Source organism: Lynx rufus, unplaced genomic scaffold (genome assembly GCF_022079265.1).
Source record: "Lynx rufus isolate CCGP_SWC_20201006 ecotype Redwood Valley unplaced genomic scaffold, mLynRuf1.p SCAF_5, whole genome shotgun sequence".
NCBI classification, from domain to species: domain Eukaryota; kingdom Metazoa; phylum Chordata; class Mammalia; order Carnivora; family Felidae; genus Lynx; species Lynx rufus.
Window position 1 is genome coordinate 89,877,916 of NW_025814867.1, and position 26,329 is coordinate 89,904,244.

Here is a 26,329-nt window from a genome sequence, read left to right on the forward strand (position 1 = left end):
AAAAGCTGCTTGAATTTAGATTTTTGACTTAAATGAGATGTTTTTTGGCTAAAATGATGTAAATCAGTTATGTGAAAATGCACATTGTTTTGAGTGAAATTGTAACTATTTTTATTTTTAACAGAATTTATGGTGTGGTGGCTATTGAATCAAGTTGTGGTAATTTTTTTTTTTTTTTTAATGAAAAGGCCTTGTTTCTAAAGTAATCTTGTTTTGGGGGCCCCTGAGTGGCTCAACCGGGTAAACGTCCAACTTCAACTCTGGTCATGATCTCGCAGTTCCTGAGTTTGAGCGCCACATTGGGCTCTCTGCTGTCAGTGCACAGCCTGCTTCAGATCCTCTGTCTCCCTCTCTCTCTGCCCCTCCCCTACTCACGCATGCATGTACGTGGTCTCTCTCAAAAATAAATATTAAAAAAAAATCTTATTCCTTATAAAGTTATTTTTTATATTCCTTATATAGAAGTAACACATTCACTTTGTAAAAAAAATATTTAGTAATACTGAAAGACATAAAGAAAATAAAAATGACTTTACTTATCCAGAAATAATTATTGTTACCTTTTTGATATACATTCCTATGTGTATAAAGCATTTGCATTTTAGAATAATGCATTTTAGGTATTTAGATAATATATTTTGGAATTATTGTGAACATAGTTCAGCACAAAGAAGTGTATTAACTGAGATATCTCTTGACATAAAAATTTGAGAAAACTTTGGATAAATAACTGCATTTCAACCTTAAAAAGGTAAGTAAAAGTTACTATTTAATTTTCATTCTTCATAGCTGAAAAATTTTAAACTAGTGTTGATGGAAAAGTTTGACATTAATAAATCATTACTGATTTTGATTTATCTTGTAACAAGAAATAAAAGGTTTTGCCCTGAGCCTAGGATTTCCTCATTCCTCCCTGAGGCCATTTATTTATTTTGGGGGCTTACAGTTGAAATATTTTCAGAATAATAGCAAATGATTGACAGGAAAATATAATTCTTTTTTTTAAACAGTGACCATTTAAAGGTCTGTGTAGGTTGGGTCCTTTTGTTACCTGCGCATTCATTTGCCTATCATTTTCAAGCTGCAGATATATTCCACCTCTCTAGTTAAATTTAGCTGAGGAATTGTTAGGTTCAGGTTATAATTGCTCTCTCTCTCTTCTCTTCGCTTTCCCAGCCTCTGCAGTACTTTGACAAGCTTCACTCCTCCTGCAAGCAGTGTTTTCAGTGTGTGTCTTTTATGCGCTGTCGACAGGCTCTTTCCATGTTCCGCTGGCCTCCTACTCAGTGAATGCCACCACTGCCTCCCACCTTAGTGCAGGGATGGGCAAACGGAGCTGGGCAGAGTCACTGTACTTTAACAGCCCCTGTATGAACAGCCCTCAATAGACCTTTTCTTTTATCCTTCTTAGATCTCTTGCCTACAATAAGAGTCAAGTTACCTCCAAATGGTGCTTAGTTGCCTTGATTATGGGCTCAGGGTTCAAATAGCTAGGCTTTCCTGTAAGTATGGATAAAACAGAGTGAGTGCAAATACTATGTTTTCCACTTAAATGCCACTTTAACATTATTTATTGGACAAATAACATTATAAATATAACATTGGAATTCATTTTAATCAAAAGGAAAAAATGCCCCTAAATTCTGCAGTTTTAGTCAACAACTTTGTTTTTCTTTTTTTTTTTTTAGAGGCCTAGTCTATATGCATATGCAGTTTTTACATTGTTATAGTTAAAGTGGCTATCATTTGATTTCAGAGTTTTTAATATAATCATTTTTCCATTTTGTTACATAATGTCTGTAGTAATACTTCAATGAGTTTGTTTTTCAAATGGTACAAAGTGGTACAAAATTCAAAAAATATGAAAGGGTATACAATGGAAAATAAGTCCCTGTCCCACCTTGTTTCCTTGCTAGGCTCCCATCCCCTTTCCTAGAGGTAAAACTGCTTTCCCTGTTTTTTTTATAACATAACTCGTGTGTGTGTGGTGTGTGTGTGTGTGTGTGTCCACACACACTTTTTTTTTTTTTTTTTTTTAGCTTCTTTCCCTTTATATACCGGTTTTCAGAACACTGTATTGGTTTCCCAGAATCCTGTAAAGTATACCAGTAAAAGTTTGTGGGGGCTTTTTCCCATGTATTTTATCGTTCTTTAAAAAGGTTCAGGGTTTGGTTTTAAATCAGGCAGCAACATTTCTCATCAATCTGACATCTCTCTCAGCACGTCAGACTGGCTTCAGCTAGCAATACCTTATTAAATCCAAAAGAAAAGCCATTTCAGTTTTGAGGGAAAAAATCCAGTTCTGAGAACAATTAATATTAGTCTGTAATTTAAAACAAAATGAAGGCTAGTATTTCATTTGCTTTATACACCCTTCTCCTCATACAGAACCAGAGATGTAATTTTCCTAACTCAGGCAGACACTAATACTGATAGACACTGCACACACACACACACACACACACACACACACAACCCTTCTCCCAAACAACAAAAATCAGATATGTCCAAGGGACATTGAAGGTTTTGCTTCTTATTTTATCATCATGAACTCGTGAACTTTAACATATTTGATGTGATTCAGTCCATAGTAACTTGCTTTTTAATGCTTCAATGGGCCGTCTTGGGCCTGTGGAAGCATTGTTAGGTTGTTTTCCAAGTCTTTTTTGACAGGACTCCCATCATCTTTGATCACTTCCTTGCTTTCTCCAAACAGTTCAGTCCGTTCTCTAGTACTAGCTACAACTTGGGTTTCGTATTCTACTTAACAATTTAAATAAAGACTGAAATATTTCATAAAAATAACTTCCTGGCTTTCTGATGTGAAAAGATATTTCAGGCTCATCTTTTTTTCATTGATACTTTTAAATTTTAAATTCACTACACAACATTGAATTAGATGTTTCATTATGCCTCCCCTAGTGGAAAATGTTTAGGTTGTTCCCATTAATAATTTTTCAGCCAGTATCTCTGTTGATATATAGACTTTTTTAGTCTTTGGGTTTTTGCCTTTGCATACATTTTCAGGTGTAATTATTAATTCGAAGAGTATGAATATTCTTTTAACTCTTAAAAATATTGCCAGATAGCTAAAGGAATCACTAAAGGCAGGGCGGGGTGCCTGGGTGGCTCAGTCAGTTAAGGAGTCACTAAAGGATTGTGCCCTATTGCAAAGTGAGTATGGTGGTTTTAGCACAGTACCAACATTTAGGTATTATAATTACTTTAAAAAAAATGTTTTAATGTTTATTTACTTTTGAGAGAGAGGGGGAAAGAAACACAGAATCTGAAACAGGCTCCAGGCTCTGAGCTGTCAGCACAGAGCCTGATGCAGGGCTCAGACTCACAACCCATGAGATGGTGACCTGAGCTGAAGTCGGACACTCAACCAACTGAGCCACCTAGGCACCCCTAATTACTTTTAATACTTACTGGGTTAATCATCTAAAATCAAAGGTACTCTCATTTACGCTTTTTTTCTAACTATGAAGTTAAATATAATTCCATATATTTATTATGTTTATTCTTATGTAGATTATCTATTTATGCCTTTTGCTTATTTGCCTAATAGGATCTTAATTTTTTAAAAGACAAGCAATTTCTATTCTGTATACTTTGAATGTTAACCTTTTGTCATATTGATGGTGAATATTTTAATTATATTCTAGTTACATATTGACCAATAAGTAACCTTTGAGAGTAACCACTAAATGTTACACATAAACATTAATTTGTTGTGTTCAAAACTAGGTATGTAAGCTTGGCAAGTCACTGTATCTCTCCAGACCTCACTTTCCTCATCTGTCAGATGTTGGGTTGAACTTGCTCTCATACATAGATCCTTTCCAGTTCTAACAGCCAAGATTTTCTTAGCTACACATCACCATATTAAATGGCCCTTGTGGTTCCCTGCTCTCATTAATAGAGCATCTGTCCCATGGAAGTCTTTTTTCACAACCACCGAGTACAGTTAAACTTCATCTTCTGCAGTCTTCCTTCACTGCCCATATGGTTTGGGAGAACTCTGAGAAAGAACATGGTTTGGAAGAAGTGTATTGCTTGATTTGCTTGAGTGAAATCCTGTGATTATTGGTTTTTTTCAAGTCATAAGGAAATGATTCTACTTTTTCAACCTTGTCGTTAGATCTTGGGTTATTTCAAGTAAATGACCATTGGATCAGCTTCAGTCTTTTGAGAAAGCTTTACATAAAAAGAATTTTCAGAGTGTATTGAGACAAAATCTAATAAAATTTTAAAGTAGAGATACATGAAAATATTTTTTATCCCCAATATCCAGAGTACTTATGGGTTATTAGCGTAAGTAAGCAAAAAGTGACTATAAATCTAAGAGTTCAACTATCAATCTTATTTGGTTTTGACAGTTTTATTAAATCTTTTTTTTTTTTTAGTGAAAAGCTTATGATGTAGTCTTGATGGTAAAATATATATGAGCCATCCATAGTTCAAGGCTGCAATTAACAATCTGGCCTGAAACACCTGGAATGCTGTGGACCATAAAAATAACTGGATGGCAATTTGCTATTGAAATGCTAACTACAATACAGAGTTTGAAAGAGTTTCTGTGACTTATAATTGACTCACTGTGTTCTCTTAGAGAACGGTTTCTAGTATTTTTATGTTTTCATGTTATTCAAAATGTGACACCCTTTTCTGTTATCTTTAGAAAGGTGGGAAATAGGTCTCATTTTTTTCAGGTCTGTATTTGCTATCATTCAGAGATTCGACTTTCAGTAACCTTATTCTTAGAGAGTGGAAACCCCAAAAGTAAACAAATGAAAAGCCTCTGGCTATTTGATAAAGCCCTCAAAAAGCTCATTTCCTTCAAAGCCCTCTGAGTCCTCTCTTGGAGCCAATTTAGAATTACTTGTTACATGTGAGAACCTCAATTAAATGGAAGAGCAAGCTGCCAGTGGCAAACACTTTGACAGTTGGCCATCTAAAACAGTAGACTGTATGAAAGACATTCTAGTAAACTAGAAACTACTGTAGTCAAAGCCATTTAATATGTAGGGATGTGGCTCAAAAACCGAGCACCTGGTTCTGTTTCTTTCGTGTACACTGAATTACAACTGGATTGATTTCTCTCCTTGCATTGGCCATAAAGGAGCTCAGTGCCAAGTTTGTGGTCTGTCCCAAACTCAAGTACACAGGCTTTCTCCTCATCTATTTAGGTGTTAATTTCTTCCATTGTTTCAAGATATTTTCCCTACCCTATTTCCTCTAAGCCTAGCTTCCTACCTTCTATTTTTATTATGTATTGTTGTGCTTTTCCAGCTCTTCTCAAGTTTCCTTAACGTCTGTAAAGGTGGGGGAGGGGAGAGTTGTATAGTTTTACTCCAGGGATTTGAGAGTAAAGGTGAAATAGCCTGCCATAAATGTGAAATACTTATGAAGTCCCCTTTTTTATGTTTTAATGTAAAAATGGATATCCGCCCCCCCCCCCCGCCAAATTTTTTTTTTTCAGGGAAAATGAGTGAACCAAGACAATGTAGTGTGTGTGTGTGTGTGTGTGTGTGTGTGTGTGTGTGTGTGTGTGTATGCATGCATGCTATGGCTTTATCTCCTAAAGTAGAATTGCTTATGTAGGGGTAAAATTCCAATGAAAAATACTTTGACTTGTTCATGCAATACAATGCAACTTAGTATTGACTTTCAATAAGTCCAACAGAGCCACTTTCTCCTCCAGTATTGAAAATGTTTACTCTTTCTTCATTTGAATACTAGATGAAATAGTTGGTTTGCATTTAGGGCCTGTGTTGAATGACTCTTACATTATCTTTGAACAGTAAAATCACAGTCAGGGTGGTGAGTAGCCAGGAGACCTAAGACCACCACTCACTCTGGTGCCCACAGTCACACTGAAATACTGGGTGGAGTCGTCTACACTAGTTTTGTATCTTATTTTCTTTGGGTTGAGTTCATACAGTTGAGTTGGAGTAAGTTAACTGCTAGTAGGATGTCACTGGATTAGACCCTGCTGTACATCTTTGGCTTATACATGCCCCAGTTTGAGAAGGACTACAGTGCTTCAAATTTTGTCACATCAAGGGAAAAGGTTTAATTCTAACTGTACATTTCTTTCCAGTGTTAGACACATGACTTATCACTGTTAGGTGATAGGATTTTCTCATGTCTCCCTCCCTTTTTATCCATTTCAGTTTAGTCAAAGGTAAGCATGAATGCACTTAGTCCCACTATCCTTTTAGCACAAAGAAATATAATGCCCTCTTACAGTTTAGTACATCTTTTAGAAATGCTAACCTCAAATAAATCCAGAGCTTATCATATAAATACCATAATTTTGCTATTGATTACAGTGTAATACACAAATTTCTTTTGTCAGAGCTCAATAAAGTAAGTGTAGTTAAGTAAAATGTACTGAAAATTGCTTTGGGGGTGGGGGCGGTTAGGTACTGCAACCCCAAGAGGCATGGCCAGTTTTCTAGGTTCTGGGAAAATAGAAAAGAGAATTGCCCTTCTGTCAGTCCTTCTTTTAAAAAAAAAAAAAAAAAAAAGCCATTCATCTTCCTTGAGTACCATACTCTGACACTTTTCTTCATTTTGGCCAGAAATATTTTATTTCTCTGAGATTAGCTTGTACTGTAAGAGAAAATATTTAAGAAAATTCCTGTTTAAAATTGGAATTAGCTCAGTTTCAGAATTATCTTTTTGCTGGTGCCAAACGTTTAAATTCTTGTCAGAGTAATGATTTTATTAATTTTGAAATCAAATTCATGGATTTTACTGGTGCAAGCAATGTGGAAAAGTACAAAGAGCAAAGTTTAAAAATGACTCCAAATTCTACCATTAGAACTAACCTTCATTACTATTAGGTAAACACCATTCCAGAGAGGGTTTTCTTCACATATATATTAATATAAGGAAGAAAAAAATAGACGGATGGAAGAATCAAGATAAATAGCTCCTGCCTTACATGCTACTTTTCCTTAAAATTATTGAGTATATTAAAAATAAGTATAAAATCCTCTTACCATGAGAGATATTTTATTAGAAGTCTCTTAAAGCTTAACAAAAAGATATAAAAACTTAGATTAGAATTACGTTTGGCTATATTTTAGTTTCAAGCAATATCTCTTAATTCTATTAAGGAAATAAGTATGGTCACTTCTCCTTTCATGTCTTTTTCCCTGGCTCCCATTTTAAAATTATATTACCAACATGTTATTGTGGCTTATAAACATTTACCCAATGTTCTATGACCATAATTACCATAATTATTTAATCTTAGCTTTATATTTGAATGGATTCATTGCCTACTATGGGCCCTTTGACCATGACTTCTCCATTCCTGAATTCTTTATTTTGATTCATCTCTTTTTGGGCTGAATTTCTGACAGCATGTGTTTCTTAAGAAGGTTGGTTGCATAGGCATTATGTGGCAAGTTCTTTCATATTTAGGGATGTTTACCTTTTGTCATTGTGCTAGAGTTACATCCTTGTCTGGGTATAATATTCTTGAACATTCTTTCCTTCAGACTATTGTAATGTTGCTTTATTGTCTTCTGACATTGGATGTTGCCGTGAAGTCTGAAGCAGGCTGATTTTTTTTTACCACTTTGTAGGTAACTTGTTGGTTGGTTGGTTGGTTTATTCATTCATTTATTCATTCATTCATTTATTTTTGTCTGAATCCCTGAAGTATTTTTGTAACCAAGAAATGTCTCGGTTTTTTTCATTCACTATCTTTTTTTTTTTCCCTCCCTCTGGAACATAGTGTATTTTCTCAGTAGAAATTTTGTTCTTATATTTCTTGGATTGTGCCTGAATACATTTTCTGTTTCACATATTGGGTTCTCTACTTTGGGGTAGCAATTATCCTTGTGTTGGATTGCCTTTGTTGTCCATAATGATTATCTTCTTTCCAGTTGCTCTAAGTTTTTACTTTCTCCCTAGATTCAATGCATGCTTTATTTTTTTCCCTTATATTATGTTTGTATGGGTGCCATGCCTCTCCGTCTTTCTAAAGTATGAACATCCCTGTCCAACCATTTTATTTGCTCTGATACGGATGTTACTGAATTCTTCCTGGCTGCCTTTCTACAGTGTTTAATATTCAGTTATTTTCCCCTGTGAGCTACAGTTTAGAACCAGAGTTTTCCTGTTTTACATATTTTTTCTACACACTGAGGGCATAGGGGTAGGGCTTAGGAGAGTGCATGGATATTAAGGCATAAAGTCTCAGTAATTAAAACAGTGTATATATGTATAGAAGAAAGATTTTCAGGATATTTTTTAAGGGGAGAAAAGCAGAGTATAGAACAATGTGTATAAAATGCTGCCATTGTGTAAAAAGTTGGAAAAAAGGATCTATATAAATACATCTTAATACATTCATTTACATATTTGCTATTATATATCTAAAATATATCTCTGGAGTGATAAATAAGGAATTAATATTTGGTTGCCTGTGAGAAAGGTGAGTGGCAGTAGGATGGGATTGGGAGGGAGACTTTTCTCTCTGTATCTTTTTATACTTTTTAAACTTTGAACAATGCATGAATGACTTATTTAAAAACATGAGCTCTTCCTTCCCTTCTGGGATATGACTGTTCCATGCTAGGATTCTGCCATTTCTTAAAAAGTGTATCCTATTCCCACAGGGAACTTTGTGCTAGTCCTCAAGCTCAGTGTGGGGCCGGAAAGGCTTGGCATCCATGAGGTGGCTCCTGGTTAGTCACATCCTCCACTTTACCATCACCTTCCAGCCTCCACGTCTGTCGTACTCTGCTCAGAAATTTATTTCTCTCCAAATCTGATCCTGTTGGTGAAAATTCTCAAGATTGTGTTGATTCACCAATATCATTTTTGGGAGATGGGGATAGGGTAGGAGGTGTGCAATAATCTTTCCTTTTTTGGCTAGAGCTTTTAAAAATATATGGCATACAGTTGTTACCCCATTCCTTTTTGGTTGCTACTGTTGAGTGTTGTTTTTGTTATTGGATATTACTATTTTTAGTTTAGTGGATACGGTATTTAGGTAGGGAGACCCTGGTTGCACTTGCCATCATTTAGTTTAATTTCTGGCACCAGCTTTATGTCTCCTGCCTTGCTTTGGTCTGGCCTCCATTATGCATGTATTCCTTGATGATTGGCTCCTTTTCGGGTGGTGGGCTCCAGCTGAACACTGTTCTGCTCTGCTCCCAACTTACGTTGCCTTGCTGTACCTGACTTTCAATCCAGTCTTGGTCACAGGTAGCCAGTCTCCTAATAAGCCCATTAACCTGGTCTATCTGAGGGCTGTGCCAAGCAGGGTGGATTTCCAGTGCTGCCCACCTCTGCAGGGCTCACAGATCGTCCTCAAAGCACCCTGGTTCTGGAGAATCAAACTGATTGCCAGATTCCCTTTATACAGCTTTTGCTTAACACACACACACACACATGCACACCCCACACATATAAACACTTGTGTTTCTTTTAATCTGCTGATGTTTTGCTTCAAAAGTTCATTGCCCTTTCAACATAAATTCCCATAATTATTTCTCAAGTTATAACCTCGCCTTGCCAAAGATGTGCACTGCTGATAGAGATATTTTTCTGAAACAAGAAGCGATCATGCCATTCTGCTGTTTACAAATGTTTAGTTGCCTCACATCACCTTCAGGCAAAAGTCCTAAAATTAAGACATATCCCAAAACAAATCAATTACAGCCTGAGAGTGTAAATTCATGAGGGCAGGGACATTGTCTCATTTACCATTGTATCCCCATCATGGAAAACAGTATGTGGCACAGAATAGGTACTCCAAAAATATTTGTTGAATTCAATTAATGCATAATAGATGCGTAGTAAGTCTTTTTTTTTTTTTTTAATGAATTTTGGCCTAGCGATGGCTTACTGATAAGATTGAAGAAACTCTCCTTGTCTGAAAACAACCAATTTAAGTAATCAGCAACCAAAAATCTGCAGTTTCGGTAGTTTTAACATGCTATGTCATGTGTTCAAATAAGAGATAAGGGCATAGTAAATGCAGTCACATCGAAATTGACTTCAAGAAGTCTAGAAAAGAAAGAGGATCTGGTCTGTCTGTGCGCTTCATTCCACAAGAATTTGTGATAACTTCTACATAAAATATAATAATGTGGTATACTTCAGATTTGGCTTGAAATTTTGACTACCACATTAAAAAAGGGCAATTGAGAAGGGCACCTGGGTGACTCGGCTGAGCGTCTGACTTCAGCTCAGGTCATGATCTCACTGTTCGTGGGTTCAAGCTCCACGTTGGGCTTTGAGCTGACAGCACGGATCCTGCTTCAGATTCCCTGTCTCCCTCGCTCTCTGCCCCTCCCTGATTCATGTGTGTGTGTGTGTGCGTGTGCGCTGTCTCTCAAAAATAAACATTTTGAAAAACGGGCAACTGAGAATATAACCCTGTATGTTAACTATACTAAAATTAAAAGAAAATAATAAAAGAAAAAGGGCAATTGAGTTATATAACTCCTATCAGTGGAGAAGAGTAAATATTTCTTAGCATTGATTTCTAAAATATATTTCCCACCTGGGGCTTTATGGAAGGGGCATGGAATGATAGAGTGTATATTATACTAATGCATACCATTCCTACAGCAAATAATGATTTTTTTTAACAGTTCCTCATGAAATCCAGCTAAGCATAACATTAAACCCAACTCAGTGATATCAGTTCTGTTCAGAGCAAAGATGATATGGTCCATCTATGTGGCCTTCTGTTGTTGGTCTGGCTTAACTTCAAGGATAAACTTGGAGCCCCTGGCCCTAAGATGGTATCCCATCTGGTTCAGTAGAGCAGGCATTTTGAGATTGGGCTGTCAGGCTAGGACCAAAACTTCTGTTTGCTGGGTGACTGGTTGAGGTAGGCTCATATGCCATAGAAACCAAGTGAGAATTGGTGTGAATGACATCATTTGAGGGAAATTCAGGTGCCTAAATAGGCAGTTTCCTGAATAGGGAATTTAGGAGCACCTGTTAGCAAAGCCATAAACATCTCTGCATCTGCATCAAATTAGAAAGCGTTAATCAGCTTTTTTATTCCCTAACTTATTAAGATTTAAATTTACTGGCTTTTTACCCCCTAACTTACTAAGATTTAAATTTGCCGTTGAGGGTAGGCTAAAGCAGCCACATTTCTATGCTGCTGGTGGGAGTGTATATTGATACAAACGTTTTGGAAAGCAATTTGGCAATGTATTTCAAGAGCCTTAAAGGAATTCATAGCATTTGACCTAGTAGTTCTACTTCTGGGAACTATCCCAAGGAAATAATCCTTAAAAAAAAAAAAAAAAGTTCTAAACCTCAGAAATTTTTAAGTATTATTTGTAATACTTCATTACTTCATTTATAATATCAAGAAATTAGAGCAATTTAAATGTCTTACAGAAGGAGAATAGATAAACAAATATATTCTGTTCAAAGGAATCTTATGACTCAAGTTAAAATATTTTGGAGAATATGTTGTAAGAAATTTTCTTAAAATGTTAAGTGAGAAAGCAAATTACAGAGTACAAATAATAGAAGTTGAACTGTATTTTAAAATACACTTAACGACACCTAAATGGTTCAGTTGGTTAAGCATCCTACTTCAGCTTGGGTCATGGTCTCATGGTTTGTGAGTTTGAGTCCCACATCAGGCTCTGCCTGACAGCTCAGAGCCTGGAGCCTGTTTCAGATTCTGTGTCTCCATCTCTCTCTGCCCCTCCCTCACTTGCACTCTGTTCTCTCTCTCAAAAATAAACATTAAATTTTTTAATAAAATAATAAAAATACACTTAGAAGTAAAGACTGGTAGGAAATATTTACCAGGAACATTTATTACCTAAGGAATAAATGTTTTTGGTTATTAAAACTTACTTTTGGGGCGCCTGGGTGGCGCAGTCAGTTAAGCGTCCGACTTCAGCCAGGTCACGATCTCGCGGTCCGTGAGTTCGAGCCCCGCGTCGGGCTCTGGGCTGATGGCTCAGAGCCTGGAGCCTGTTTCCGATTCTGTGTCTCCCTCTCTCTCTGCCCCTCCCCTGTTCATGCTCTGTCTCTCTCTGTCCCAAAAATAAATAAACGTTGAAAAAAAAAATTAAAAAAAAAAACTTACTTTTAAGAAAAACAATCACAATTTTTGATTAGCATTTTCAAAGGGAAGACCTATATAACTATATAAATCTTTGTATTCTCTAGGAAAAAGAACTCTATAGTAAAGAAGGGGTAATTAATTATACCCAGGTCCTACTGAATTTCAGTATTCACCCCTCACGGCAACCAGATCTCTCTGTTGAAGTTGCATTTACCAATAAGCATTCTGATTTCGACAGCAGGAAAAAAGTGCCCCCAGATGAGGGTCTCTGAAATCCCAACCATTCAGTTATTACAAAGGCTGTGCCTCTCATATAAGTAAATAAAGTGACATTTTGGTTTATTAACTAGACTCTTATGAATTTGATTAGTCTTGAGTCAGTCTCCCAGAGCCTGATTTTTTGCTCACAAATGGGATAAAATTAGGTTTTTGAACTTGGAAATCTGAGTTCCAGATCCTGAACTTCTTGATTCCCACTAAAATACAGCAACAACCCTGAAGCACTTTTCAGACCATTAGCAGTCTAGCCCATTGTTTCATTGGCAAAAGAAGAAAGAGCAGAAATGAAAGAGAAAATAATATTTTTATGTGATGAGCTAGTCTTTGAGTTAAAAAAAAAAAACTAGAAATACTGGTGGTCTTTCCTCAAGTAGTAAATGCTTAATAACTCACTTAGGAAAGCCTTTGATTATGGATCTTTAGTTTTTCTGGTAATGTAAACTATAATATAATCTGGCTAAGTATATTCACTTAATATTTGACTAACTTCTTTAACAGTGTTACATATATCACCAGGCTTTGTAGTTAATTCACACATTAATTTTTTTATAAAAGCTTTATTCATATAACAATTCACATATACAATTTCCCCACTTAGAGTATACAATTCAGAATTCACACAGTTGTGCAAACTCTTACCACAGTCAATTTTAGAACATTTTCATTACCGCCAAAAGAAATCCAATACCCATTAGCAGTCATTCCCAGTTCCCTTCCTAACCTTCTAGCCCAGGTAACCACTAATTTACTTTCTGTCTCTATAGTTTGTCTGTTCTGGACTTTTCATATAAACCGAATCATGTAACATGTGGTCTTTTATCCACTGGCTTTTTCATTCAGCATGTATTCAAAGTTCATCAATATTACAGTATGTATCAGTGGTTCATTTCTTTTTATTTATTATTCATTATGTTTTACTTTTATTTACTTTATGTCTAATGTTCCGTTGTATAGCTCTACCACATTCTATTTATCCATTCATCTGTTGTTGGACATTTTTATTGTTTCCGATTTGAAGCCAGTATGAATACCACTATGAACATTCTTTGCAGGTGTTTGTGTGAGCAATTTTTTTATTTTTCTTGGGTATATACAGACCTAGGAGTAGAACTGATGAGTCATATCGTAATTCCATATTTAACATTTTGAGGTACCGGCACACTGTTCATTCTCCAGAGTAGCTACACCAGCTTATAATCCTATCATTAATGTGTGAGGGTTCCAATATCACCACATCCTTGTCAACGTTTGCTATTCTCTGTAATAATGTATCTGATGACTATAACCAACCTAGCAAAGTATATCTCATTATGATTTTGATTTGCATTTCTCTGTTGAGTAATGATTTGAGCATCTTTTCATGTCTTTATTATCCACTTGCATATCTTCTTTGGAGAAATATCTATTCAAATTCTTTCCCCATTTTTTAACTGGGTTCTCTTTTATTGTTGAATTGTAAGAATTCTTTATTTTGGATATAAGTCCTTTATTATATACAATTCATGGATATTTTCTCCATTCTGTGGGTTCTCTTTTCACTTTCTTGTTGGTATCCTTTGAAGCACACATAATTTTGATGAAATCTGATTTATTTATTTTTTCTTGTGCTTTTAGTGTCATAGCTAATAAACCATTGTCTAATCCAAGATCACAAAGATTCACATTTCTTTTTTCCTCTAAGAGTTTTATAGTTGTAACTCCTACATTTAGGTCTTGATCCATTTTGAGTTAATTTCTTTCTATATGGTATAAGGAAGTGTTCTAACTTTATTTTTTGTTTTTATTTTTTATTTATATTTTTTATTTTTTGTCCAGTTGTCCCAGCACCATTTATTGAAAAGACAGTTATTTTTCCACTGAATTGTCTTGGCATACTTGTTGAAAATCAAGAATTATAAATGTGAGGGTTTATTTCTAGACTCTCTATCTATTGGGCTACAAGTCCATACCTTTATTTTTTTTTTTTTTCATTCATTCTACAAAAATTTATTGAGCATCTTTATATGGCAAGCATTGTTGACATGTCCATGTTACTTGCTTTTGGAAACTAAATCATTCCTCTCCAAAGCCCAAATCTTCTCCAAGAAACTCATTCTAACAGGATATAGTATCTCTTTTTCTTAATGAGTTGTGAAGTGATTTCCTTTCATAGCTACACCCATAGAGACAATTTTATCTTCGATTTGTACACAGAGTTTTGGCAAGTTGTTGTTTGTTTTATAAATGTTCAGAAGTCTGAGTATGTTTTAGAAGGCTTAGAAGAATGAAAATTTGTCTGGGATGGTCCAGTGGATGTAATGAAGATGGGTTGGTTTTATTTTAATTTTTTAAATGTTTATTTATTTTTGAGACAGAGAAAGAGCATGCACATGAGTGGTGGAGGGGCAGAGAGACAGAGAGACAGAGAATCCCAAGCAGGCTCTGCACTATCAGCACAAAGCCTGATGTGGGACTCAAACACGAACTGTGAGATCATGACCTGAGCTGAGGTCGAACGCCCAACTGACTGAGCCACCCAGACGCCCCAAAGATGGGTTAGTTTTAGAGTGAAAGGAGGATCTGCAGCCATGATGAGAGTTCCTGTCAGGTGTAGGGTGGCCCACGTGTAACTTGAAAGGTGCAGAAAGTTGGTAAGTCTAGTTGTTGTTATCAGGCCAGAGAGAAATGGCAGAGGTGAGGGTAGTGGAGCTGCTGGATTGGGTACCCATTTACTTCTGTTTCCAATTTTATTTAAATTAAAAAAAAATTTTTTTTAATGTTCATTTATTTTTGAAAGAGAAACAGAGAGACAGAACACAAGTGGGGAAGGGGTAGAGAGAGAAGGAGACACAGAATTCAAAGTAGACTCCAGACTTTGAGCTGTCAGCATAAAGCCTGACTCAGGACTCCAACTCATAAACTGTGACATCATGACCAGAGCTGAAGTTGGACGCCCAACTGACTGAGCCACCCAGGCGCCCCTCTGGATTTTATTTTAGAGGGGCAGTTCCTTGCCAGGATAAAGTTACAACAAGAAAATGAGGCTTACAGATACTGGCTTATTGCTGGGTCTAAGATGACCTAAAGGAGGCAAGGGTTTTTTTGCAATGGTGGTGGCTCGTCTTTCTATAGGGGTTGTAGTTGTAAGAATTGAAGGGGAAAGCCAAAGAAATGTAAACTTAGCAGAATCTAATGATTATCTAAAATAACTCAAGATGATTCCAGTGTTACAACTTTCAGACTTTGGAAGGATAATTGTACCGATGCTTACTGTAATGAACAAGGTGAGGAGGAATGGCTTATATAGATTACAAATTTTGATTTTGGTATGCTTATTGGCAAAATATTTGAGTAAATTATAGAAGATAACTATTAGTTCGGTATCTAATAATACAGTATAGACAGTATATACGATATCAGGAGTTGCTAACATTCATTAGATATAAATACAGTTGGTTTCCCTTCTATAGGTGCCTGTTCATTTTTGAAACCCATATTGTAAAATGACCTTTCAGTGTCTAATTTTAGAGGTTAAGCAATGGTTTTGCTTTCTCTATATGATAAGTGTAAAATATATTGCACTTGGTTAGGGATTTTGACAGGCTTGAGAAAGGTACCTAGATTCCATGGTATGCTGTTGCCATTAACAATATTGTTTTGAAAAAAAAAAAAAGCAGTATTATCGTTTTGGAGGGAAAAAGTTTTAATACTGAAAAACAGTTTATATGCCAGTATAGATAAGTTTTAGTTGCTCAAGATGGTTTTATGTCTAAACATTAAAATCGAATGTTTCAGAAAATTTATGACATGTTGAAACTTGGTACAATATACGTTTATTTACCCATCCTAAAATATCTTTCAGGAATTGTTCCATCTTCTGTTGTCCTGACTTCTTTCCAGGTGATGTCAAGAGTTTTTCTAATATGGGCGGTAACACATAGCGTAAAAGAGGTAAGTGTTTATGTAGACTAGAATAAAATCCTATCAGCACTAACAAATGCTGGTCAACTTTTCTCTCTCACCATGTGTGTTATGGCTAAAGATGGAACTCTAGGTCATGTCAACATAGCCCAAATAAAATTTGTATTTGCTGTAGCAGTTGGGTTACTGGTGGGAAACACAGTCCAGATATACAGTGTTATTAAAGAGAAGACTGACTAAATGATAAAGTCCTGCAGTCTTACTTCCCATAGAGATTTGGATGATGTGGATGTGGTCTGCAACTCAGTTATATTTGGGGGGTATCTTGTTTGTATCCAGCACACTAAACTCGACATCTGCACCCTTATAGTGGGACTATTAGGGGAGTAGGGGATATTAATTCAGTCCAGAGCACTGCTTTTTATAGGGCCAGGAGAAACAAACTTGTTTCCACACCGCCCACCAGGACTCGTGGAATTCCCAGTGTGCCAAGTGGTTCTGGAAGGGGGGAGTGCTGTGCAGAGGGCTGGGGCCGTATGTACACAGGCAGGCCCAGGGATGCTGAGAGAAAGCCAGCATTACCATTGGTGTGGCTCCACAACTAAGCTTTCATTTTCTGGTTTTGGAGAAGGGGATTATTTCTCTGTATGTTTCTCCCTTTTTGAAAGACCATTATTTTTTGCTAACGTCATCTTCAGGTAGAGTACCTGTAGCCACTAGGAGGATTCATTTTTCAGTTTTTCAGTCCCAGTAACCTAGCACCAGCATTATTGGAATCTTTGGGGTTCATGAAATGTGCTTATCCATTAGCATTATTCTGATGTTTTCTTTGTCTTCTTCTATTCTTCTAAAATCCCTGTCAAAACATTTTGGTTTTCAGGATTTATTTTGACAGTTTCATTTGTATTTCAGCTAATGAGGGGTAATTTTTTTTCCTAATTTTTATTGGCATATGATATACATACAGAAGAATGCACATGGCTAATGAGTTTTTAATCAAAGATGATTAAGCTAAGTTATTATTTTTGTTACATTCTATGAACTTTGCAGATCCAAAGGCTTTTTTTTAACCTCTCTCACTTCTTGAAGATGTCTAAACTTTATATGCAAGAAGAATGTAAAAACAATCACATACTTTTAAAAAATCCCAGTCAGTTAATATATACAGTGTTCTGTTAGTTTCAGGTATAATATAGTGATTCATCAATTCTATGCATTACTCAGTGTTCATCATGATGAATGTGCTCTTAATCCCCTTCACCTCTTTCACCCATCCCCTTCTCATAACCATTGTTTGTTCTCTGTGGTTAAGAGTCTGGTTTTGGGGGACACCTGGGTGGCTCAGTCCATTAAGTGGCAGACTTCGGCTCAGGTCATGATCTCATGGTTCGTGACTTCGAGCCCCACATCAGGCTCTCTGCTGTTAGACCAGAATCTGCTTGGGATCCTCTTGTCTCCCTTTCTCTCTCAAAATTAAGTAAACATTTTAAAAATTTTTTTAAAGAGTCTGGGTTTTGGTTTGTCCCCTTTTTCTTTGTTTAATACTTTTTAAAACGTGATCACATTTCCACATTTCTGTAAAAAAAACAACCACCAGCAAATAAATCCTAATGTAGAATATCACCCTTTGTTCTCAGTCTGATTTGTTTATAGAGTGAGGAAGTTACTTTATTTATAATACTATGTAACCTTTTCATTCATTTCAAATTCTTTCTGCAAATCATTTTTAACCTGTATTCCTTCCTTCTTTATGTACTCACAATATTTGTTTTAACGAACAACTCATTAACTTTCCAAGAGTCTCAAGTGACCCAAAATTTCTTTCTGCTAGGAACTGATCTACATTCTTAAATAGGTAATTTTGTAGTTTAAGTAATTAAATGTTAGGTACATGAAGACGGAGTGTTGTCAACTATGGGGTGTGTGATCGCTTTGCCCACCCAATCAGATATTAATTGTGTAGGTGCCAGTGCCCCAGCTGATAGATTATTTATGGCTTCTGCTTTTTCTCTCTTCTGCCTCGGTGATCACTCTTCTCCTTAATAGCCTCTGCCAAAGCAGGTTGTAGGTAAATCTAAAATGCTTTTAATTCAGGTCAAGCAGTTGTTAGCTATATCACTGTTAGCAACATTTGCCAGAATTCCCTGGGGGATCATTAAGACTACTTGGTTTAAAAATGTTTCTGTGGATTATAAGTGCTCAGACCTGGCCATTGTCCTCAGTAACCATGCTGCTTGACTGATGCATAGATTTGACAGTTTCAGATGGTTTCACATATAGTGTCATACTTGAACTTTACAGTAAGTTATACAGTTGTTACATTTGCATATTCAAAATGGTTTCTCTGCAGCCAAACTTACCCAGTTTCCACTGTCACTGACATATTAAGAACATGGTGTAATAAATTTTGTTGTCTTTCTGCCACCTGTTGGGTCCTCTTCTTTTCACATATATACCCTATTAGTTGACTTGCTCCTTTCTCACATAAATAGGATTCATTGTTTCTGCTATCTTGGGATCATAGTTCCTTTCTCCTTGTTCCCCTTTTCTTTGAACAAAACTCCTTCATTATTTTGTTTACACAGTAGATGCCCTTCCGGCCCACCCCAGGTCATGGATAGCTAACTTGAAAGAGCCTGTTGCTGTGGCATTTCAGAGGCCAGTCTGCTGTCTGTCACCTGTTCCTCAGTCTCTGCTCTAGGCCAACGCTATTTTTCCTGCCTTAGACTCTTGTATTAGTGGTAATTCACTTTGTTCTGTACAACATTACTTAGAGCTTCCCTGCTAAACTTCCATTCTTCTGTTTCTTGAAACATCTTTAAAATATACTTGGGGCGCCTCGGTGGCTTAGTCAGTTGGGTGTCCAACTTTGATTCAGGTCATGACCTTACAAGTTGGTGAGCTCGAGTCCCACATCAGGCTTGCTGCTGTCAGCGCAGAGCCTGCTTCAGATCCTCTGTCCCCCTCTCTCTCTGCCCCTCCCCTGCTCGTATTCTTGCTGTCTCAAAAATAAACAAACAATTTTAAAAAAATATACTCTTATTTTCTTTACATTCAACTCTATTTACTTTAATGGTGGGAACCACATAACTAGCACATAAGGAAATTGATACCAGAAATAACTGCTTAATAATATATATCTTGGGGCGCCTGGGTGACTCAGTTGGTTAAGCATCCGACTTCGGCTCAGGTCATGATCTTGCGGTTTTTGGGTTCAAGCCGTGCATCAGGCTCTGTGCTTACAGCTCAGAGCCTGAAGCCTGCTTCGGATTCTGTGTCTCCCTCTTTCTCTGCCCTCCCCCCGTTTGTGCTCTGTCTCTCCATCTCTCTCAAAGATAAACATTTTTTAAAAAATGTTTTAAGTAGTAATACATATCTCACTTTCTAATAGTCATGTTCAAATTCTTTTCATACTACTATACTTTCATTCTCAGTTTCTTTTTACATCCAATTCCCCTGTAAAGTGGACAAGAGAGGCGCCTTGAGGGCGCTTAGTCAGTTAAGTGTCCAGCTTCAGCTCAGGTCGTGATCTCACAGTTCGTGAGTTTGAACCTCATGTCAGACTCTGTGCTGACAGTGCAGAGCTTGCTTGGGATTCTCTGTCTCCTTCTCGGTCTGTCCCTCCCTCCCTCTCTGCCTCTCTCTTTCTCTCAAAAATACAGGGGCGCCTGGGTGGCGCAGTCGGTTAAGCGTCCGACTTCAGCCAGGTCACGATCTCGCGGTCCGTGAGTTCGAGCCCCGCGTCAGGCTCTGGGCTGATGGCTCAGAGCCTGGAGCCTGTTTCCGATTCTGTGTCTCCCTCTCTCTGCCCCTCCCCCATTCATGCTCTGTCTCTCTCTGTCCCAAAAATAAATAAACGTTGAAAAAAAAAAAAAATTTTAAAAAAATACATAAACACACATTTTTTAAAAATAAAGTAGACAAGAATTCTTCTTGTTCCTAGCATTATGTTTGCATTTGGACTCTTGCTACCCCCACCCACTCTGGCCTGCTTAGGTTTTCCATACTCATTCCCTTTGTTTTTCTGTAATTGTACATGATGTACTAAGGTAATGGCTTTTAAGACTAGATGCTACTTTTTTAATATGTGGGATGTATTTCCTTTTAAGAGGCTTTCTAGCACACACATCTCACTTATCATTTTAATTCTCTGCCCATGCCATGCTAGTCACATAAATGTTGCCATGTATCCTATAGGACCAGAAGGTGACTAGATGGCTTTCTTTTATGATTGTAAGGACCCACCCACCAGTTGGTATGACATCTTAATTGGTAGGTCTCTTTATTCAGGTGTTTCTAAACTGAGCATAGCAAATAACCTTCCCACGTTTTTCCTTTTAAAGAGAGCACCTATATGGCACAGTAAAGCTTCTGACAAAAACAACAAGCTCAGGGTGGGAGGTAGACTATGGGAATCAGCACTTCTAGCTGACCTCTTTCCTTTCCAGTTTTCACCCTTGTCTCCCCAACTTGAACTGGCTCCTTCCCCATCCCTTAGCCAGCCTGGCCACTGCTGCCTCCCCATCAGACCTCCCTGGGCTTTTCCCTTGCACTCTGTTTGAGTCTGTTCTTTGTCTCGTCATTGAACTGAAACAAGATTGGCATTTTTCAAAGTGAACTGCAACAGAAAATACCACCCTCTATCCCTCACTGTAACCCCCCTTCCAAAGGAGACAAGTTCATAGGGCACTTGTTATTGTCCAAAAGTAGCTAAGCTGAGCCTCAGATTCCTAGATATGCAAACAGGCCACTGTCCCTTTTCATGACCCAGCCTTCTTTGAAGAAGCCACCCCAAATCCTCGTCTGAATTCTCAGTGTAAGATCACCGTGTTCTTGAAGCAGAAGTCCCTGATCACTAACATGGACAGTAGTTGAGAAAGAAGTTGCTGGAGTCTCACTGTGGCTTTAGCCCAAATGTAATGAATACCCTCTATGGTCTGCTAGGGATAGTTTGCATAAAATAAAACTATACCCTGGAGTGCAGAGCCTTCTTTTCTTTCTTTCTTACCCTCTGCCACCATTGGATAAAGGGATGTTTTCCTGCATTCTTCTGGAATGTTCTGTGAGTTCTCCTGATTTTACCAGTCAGCTGTTTCCCACCTCTTTTTGGCATGCTACTGGGCTTTGTGACACTTAAACTGCCATTCTTGCCAACTTCTCAGTGAGATGCTTACAAGAAGCTTGTAGTCAGTGTTTAAGAAACTTAGTAACCTCCAGTTTTTTATCATCATACTGATCTTTGATGCATTACAGTTTACAGAAGGCCTTATTAAGGTATGTTGTGATCATTCACTCTTGACAACTGTCCCTTGAGATAGGTTGTAGCCTCCAATTAGAGTTTGGAAGCTAGACAGGCAAAGTGACTGTCACACATCCAACATATGGCAGAGTTGGGGATGGACTTCTGATTCCAAAGTCTTCCCACTGTATCAGAGCTTCCTTCTCACTGTTTAAATTGTGGTGTGAACACAGCCTTATTTTGTGTGCTGACTATGCTTTCTCTATCTCGTGTGGAATGGAAAAGCCCCATCTTGGACCCCAAAACACGTGCCTCTCCAGCAGCTCTGTCATGCCACATGCATATGCTGAGGTAGGATGCTCAGTCAGATCATCCAAATGGGAAACGTCAGCGTGAGCTGTGGACCCTGGGCGCTCATCTGTGGCCCTTTGCCCACTTGCTCCTCTGTTATTTCACTGCTGCAGTGGCTCTGTGATGAGTCCCTCTGATTAACTAGCCTTTCTCCTTGAGTTCCAAGACTGGGCACCTGGGTGGCTCAGTCGGTTAAGTGTCCGACTTTTAATTTCAGCTCAGGTCATGAAAGGCTAGTTTCATGGTTTGTGAGTTTGAGCCCCATGTCAGGCTCTGTGCTATCAGTGGTTGAGCTAATCAGCCTGGTTGAGATGCTGTCTCTCTGCCGCTCTCTCTCTTCCTCTCTTTCTCTCTCAAAAATAAATAAACTTAAAAAAAAGTTTCAAGACTGTTTTTCTATTCGTGTTTATGGACTGTTTGGAACAGAATTACCCAGAAAGCTTATTAAAAGTGAGCACTCCATGGGACGCTTAGGTGGCTCACTCAGTTAAGCGTCCAACTCTTAATTTCAGCTCAGGTCATGATCTTATGGTCATGAGATTGAGCCCTGTGTCAGGCTCCACATTGACAGTGCAGAGCCTGCTTGGGATTCTCTCTCTCTCTCTCTCTCTCTCTCTCTGCTCCTCCCCTGTGCACATATGCATTCTTTTTTTCTCTCTCAAAATAAATAAACTTTTAAAAAAATAAAAATGCACATTCCAAGTCCCACCCCACATTTGATACAGAATCTCTGGGAGTGAAGCCAGAGTATCATCATTGTTATTAAGCTCCTCAGATAATTTTACAAATTCTAAGATTGGAGCAACACTCCAAGGTACTTTTTGTTGCGCTGTAATTTTAATTGATTGGCTTTCTCTCTTTCTTTGTTTTATTTTATTTTTAAGTAATCTCTACATCCAACGTGGGGCTTGAACTCTCAACCCCAAGATGAAGAGTTGCATGCTCCACCTACTGAGCCATCCAAACACCCCTGACCTTCTCTTTCCTTGATTTTCCTTCATATTTCTACTTAATGTACTGGAAGCCTAACCAGATCTTAAAGAATAAAAGCCATAGGGTTCTCTTACACTGCTAAGTAAAGGCACTGTGGAGTTTCTGGTGCCTTGTCCGAAATCCAGAGCTGCTGAACTGAAGTTCGTGTGCATGTAAGAAGAAACTTGAGAGGCCCAACTTGAAAGCAGAGGAGGATGAGAAGCCATAGCATTGAAGAAGCAAAACTAACTTCCATTGGTTTGTTTTTAAGAGAGAAGATAAGGAATCCAGCTGCTTCATTTTGGGGTGGGTTGTGGGAAGGGCTCTGTCCTGGGCACGTGCCTGTCATGTTGCCTTGCCAGAGCCACCAGACAGATCATTTAAGAGGTCATTCGCAGGCCATTGCACGGAGGAAATGCTGTGCAAACACACTAAACACTCCTCTTCCTGGGATTTATCAAGAAATGTCACCTTCCTTGGACAGTTTTTTTTATTTTCTAGGTAATTAGAACTCAATATTCTAGAACTTGGAGGCTTAGCAACCATAACTGGTGTGAGGAGTTGTTAAGTGTTGACTTTGACACTTATCCTGTAGCTTATGACAAAATACTTCAACATTCTGGACCTCATTTTTCTCATCTGTAATACAAATATCTGCCCTGCTTATGTCAGAGTATTGTGAAGATGAAGTGAGAAGGATTTGCAAAAACAAACAACGGTATTCAGAAACCAAGATCTCGAGCATGCAGCTTTTGCTGAACAGCTCCTGAAAGCCCTTAGAAAGCAGTTCCACCTCGGAAGGAATGCTCCTTGTTTCCTCGATGAACTGTTTTCTTTTTCTTCCTCTTCTCTTCTCCTTCACTCTTGCGGAAGCTAAAATACTAAGTAAAGTACCACCCTAACTCCCACACTCCTTATCCTATTTTTGGTTGCATTACAGGTTTTTCTTTTCTGCCTGGTCCTCTGCTGGGTTCGCAGTGTGTGCATGCTCTTAGTCACCTCATGAGGTTGCTTCTCCTGTTAGTGTGTTTCTTGTGGCTGCACATGCTTCTTGTTGTCCCTAATGGCCATCTGTGCACACAGTGTTTCCGCGAGGTGGGAAGGGCGCCTTCTTACCCTATCAATCAGATGAGGACCTGAGGTGATTTGTCTAGGGCACACTTGGTTCTCTACTTAGTCCAGAAGCCATGCCACTCTGTCTTGTAGCACAGCGCCCTTTCCACAGTGACATTTCATCTTAGCAAAGGCCATTGGGATACATTCAGTATCTTTTGCCCCCTTGAATGCTGAATGTCTCAGATTCTCCACCTGATTCCATCTTCCCTTACTTTCTATTTTAAATATTTCTGTAGGTGGATTTGCATCACCTTCACTTTTAAAATTAGCACCTCTCTTAAAGGTAGAAACCATTATCATTTGATTGTTAATCAGACACTGTCAAACTTTAGACAACTCCTAGACAAATGCAGCCACACTATATTGCCACTTCCATGTCTGTTAATAATGGACACCTAAAGATAGTGTTACTTTTTTCATAGATGGTTCATTCTGCCATTGCCTGTACTTAGCATAGGTGATTGGCACAGATTGCCTATTTTTCTCTCCATGTTTTTTTGCCTCTTTCCAACATTTTCTTGAGCTAAGTATGAAGATTTTTATTTCAAAATATTGAAAAATACTTAAATTTTTGTAGGTTCACTTCTGCCATCCCATGTTGCTTTTTTCTCCCATTGTCTTAGTGCTTTTGTAGCCCTTGAAAAACTTCGCTGGATTCATCTGTTCAAAATATAGTATAGTTCTTCAGTAATTAAGTCAGTTGTGTTAAAAGGAGAAGCAAGCACACATGTTAAACCATGCAAACTGGCATCACCAGTACTTCTACAGAACATAGCCCCCTTTCTCAATTAGTCATTGAATAGGTGCCAAGTACAACAAAATCAGGAAATTGGTTTCATTCATCTTTAATGTTAATCTTCGTCTCCTCCGGGCTCTCCTCCCCATGGTGACCTTGCCTCACAGACACCCCTGCACTTGAAGCTTCTCAGGACCTTTTCTTCTGCTCTCTCACCCTAAGGGCTAACTCTGACATCCACCATTCCCAGTTGTCAACTCCGGCCTGAGAGGGAACAGTTACATCAGACAAATGCCCTGGAAGGCTGCACAGTTTGTTATTTTCATTTGGGGGGATCTCTCTCAGGAGAGAAGGGGTGAGGGCCAGCCCTGCGTCAGCCTACCCCATTACAGACTGTCCTGGAGACACCCAGCCCTTTCAGGCTTGAGCAGTGTTGGCTTCTTCCTTTTCCTTTACCCCAGAGCTTCCAGATCTTAGGTTTTCCAGTATATTTTACAGTTAGTTAGTCTTTTTATATGTTATGCTAAAGTCCCCTGCTCCCTCGTAAGTGATGTTCTGGAAGCATCAGTAGGGTCACCTACATTGCTCCTATTTTTTCATAATGAAATGTCTGATAAAGAAACTTACTGTTGGAATTTATCATCTTCAAGAATAAGACATTTCTATGCTATTGGGTAGTATCTTAATCTTTGTATTGCTGCTCTTTACAAATAGTAGGAAGCTTGTTTAGAGCCAAATCTGGTCACTTGCAGTCCTGAGATTAACAAAGATGCTTGACTTTTGACATTAGGGAACTTGTGGAGAAGGAATGAGAGTGAAGGAAGGAAAAATAGTTACTTTGGGTATAAAATAGTAGTTGCCCAAATAAGCCCACGAGATTGACGGGCTAGAGCTTACGTGGTTTCAGCTTTGGTTACACGGCATCAGTTTGAATTAAAGAATAACACGGGGAAGCAAAACTCTGTGTCACAGAAGTGTGCTGCAGAGTTGTATTGTCAGTGGACAGTTACCAGGAAGTGAATTCTGGCATTCAAACTGTCAACCATGGTTTGAAAATGAAATGCGGTAAAATGCTTATTTAGACTGTTTATTCCAAGCCAAAAAAGGTAACAGTTTGGTTACCAACATTTTTCTTTTGGGTATTTCCTCTTTCCCAGCACTGTCTAGTAGAACTTTCTACAGTAGTGGAAGTGTTCTGTATCTGTACTGTTCAGTACAGTAGCTACTAGCTATATGTGAGCATATTGAACCCTTGAAACAAGGTAAGTGTGACTGAGAAATTGAATTTTAATTTAATTTAATTTAATTTTAAATAGCTACTTGTGATTGGAGGTTACTGTATTAGTGCAGCTGTAGATGTTCAGTGTAATATTATTTACCATTCTTTTGATTTCAGTCAATTAGGTTTTCATATATTTGATCTCCGATGCACATGACTGTGTGATTTTTACTTTTTTTTATTTTATTTTATTTTTTAAGTAGGCTCCACACCCAACGTGGGTCTTGAACTCATGACTCTGAGGTCAAGAGTCACGAGTTCTCCCAGCCAAGCCAGACCGAGCCAGCCAGGCAGTCCTGTGTGATTTAAAAAAAAAAAAAATAGATGAAAGATACTTGGTATGCTATGTTATTTAGATCCAGGGATTTTTTTTTTTTT

At 37.9% G+C, this 26,329-nt stretch overlaps 1 protein-coding gene across 1 annotated transcript in view; it reads left to right on the top strand.

The window, feature by feature from the left end:
- The window catches only part of HACD2 (3-hydroxyacyl-CoA dehydratase 2), a 104,651-nt gene that overhangs the window by 53,340 nt on the left and 24,982 nt on the right, over positions 1-26,329 (top strand). The window contains exon 4 of the mRNA XM_047099485.1: positions 16,200-16,288. Coding sequence (XP_046955441.1) covers positions 16,200-16,288 — 89 coding nt within the window. The remainder of the gene's footprint in view (positions 1-16,199; positions 16,289-26,329) is intronic.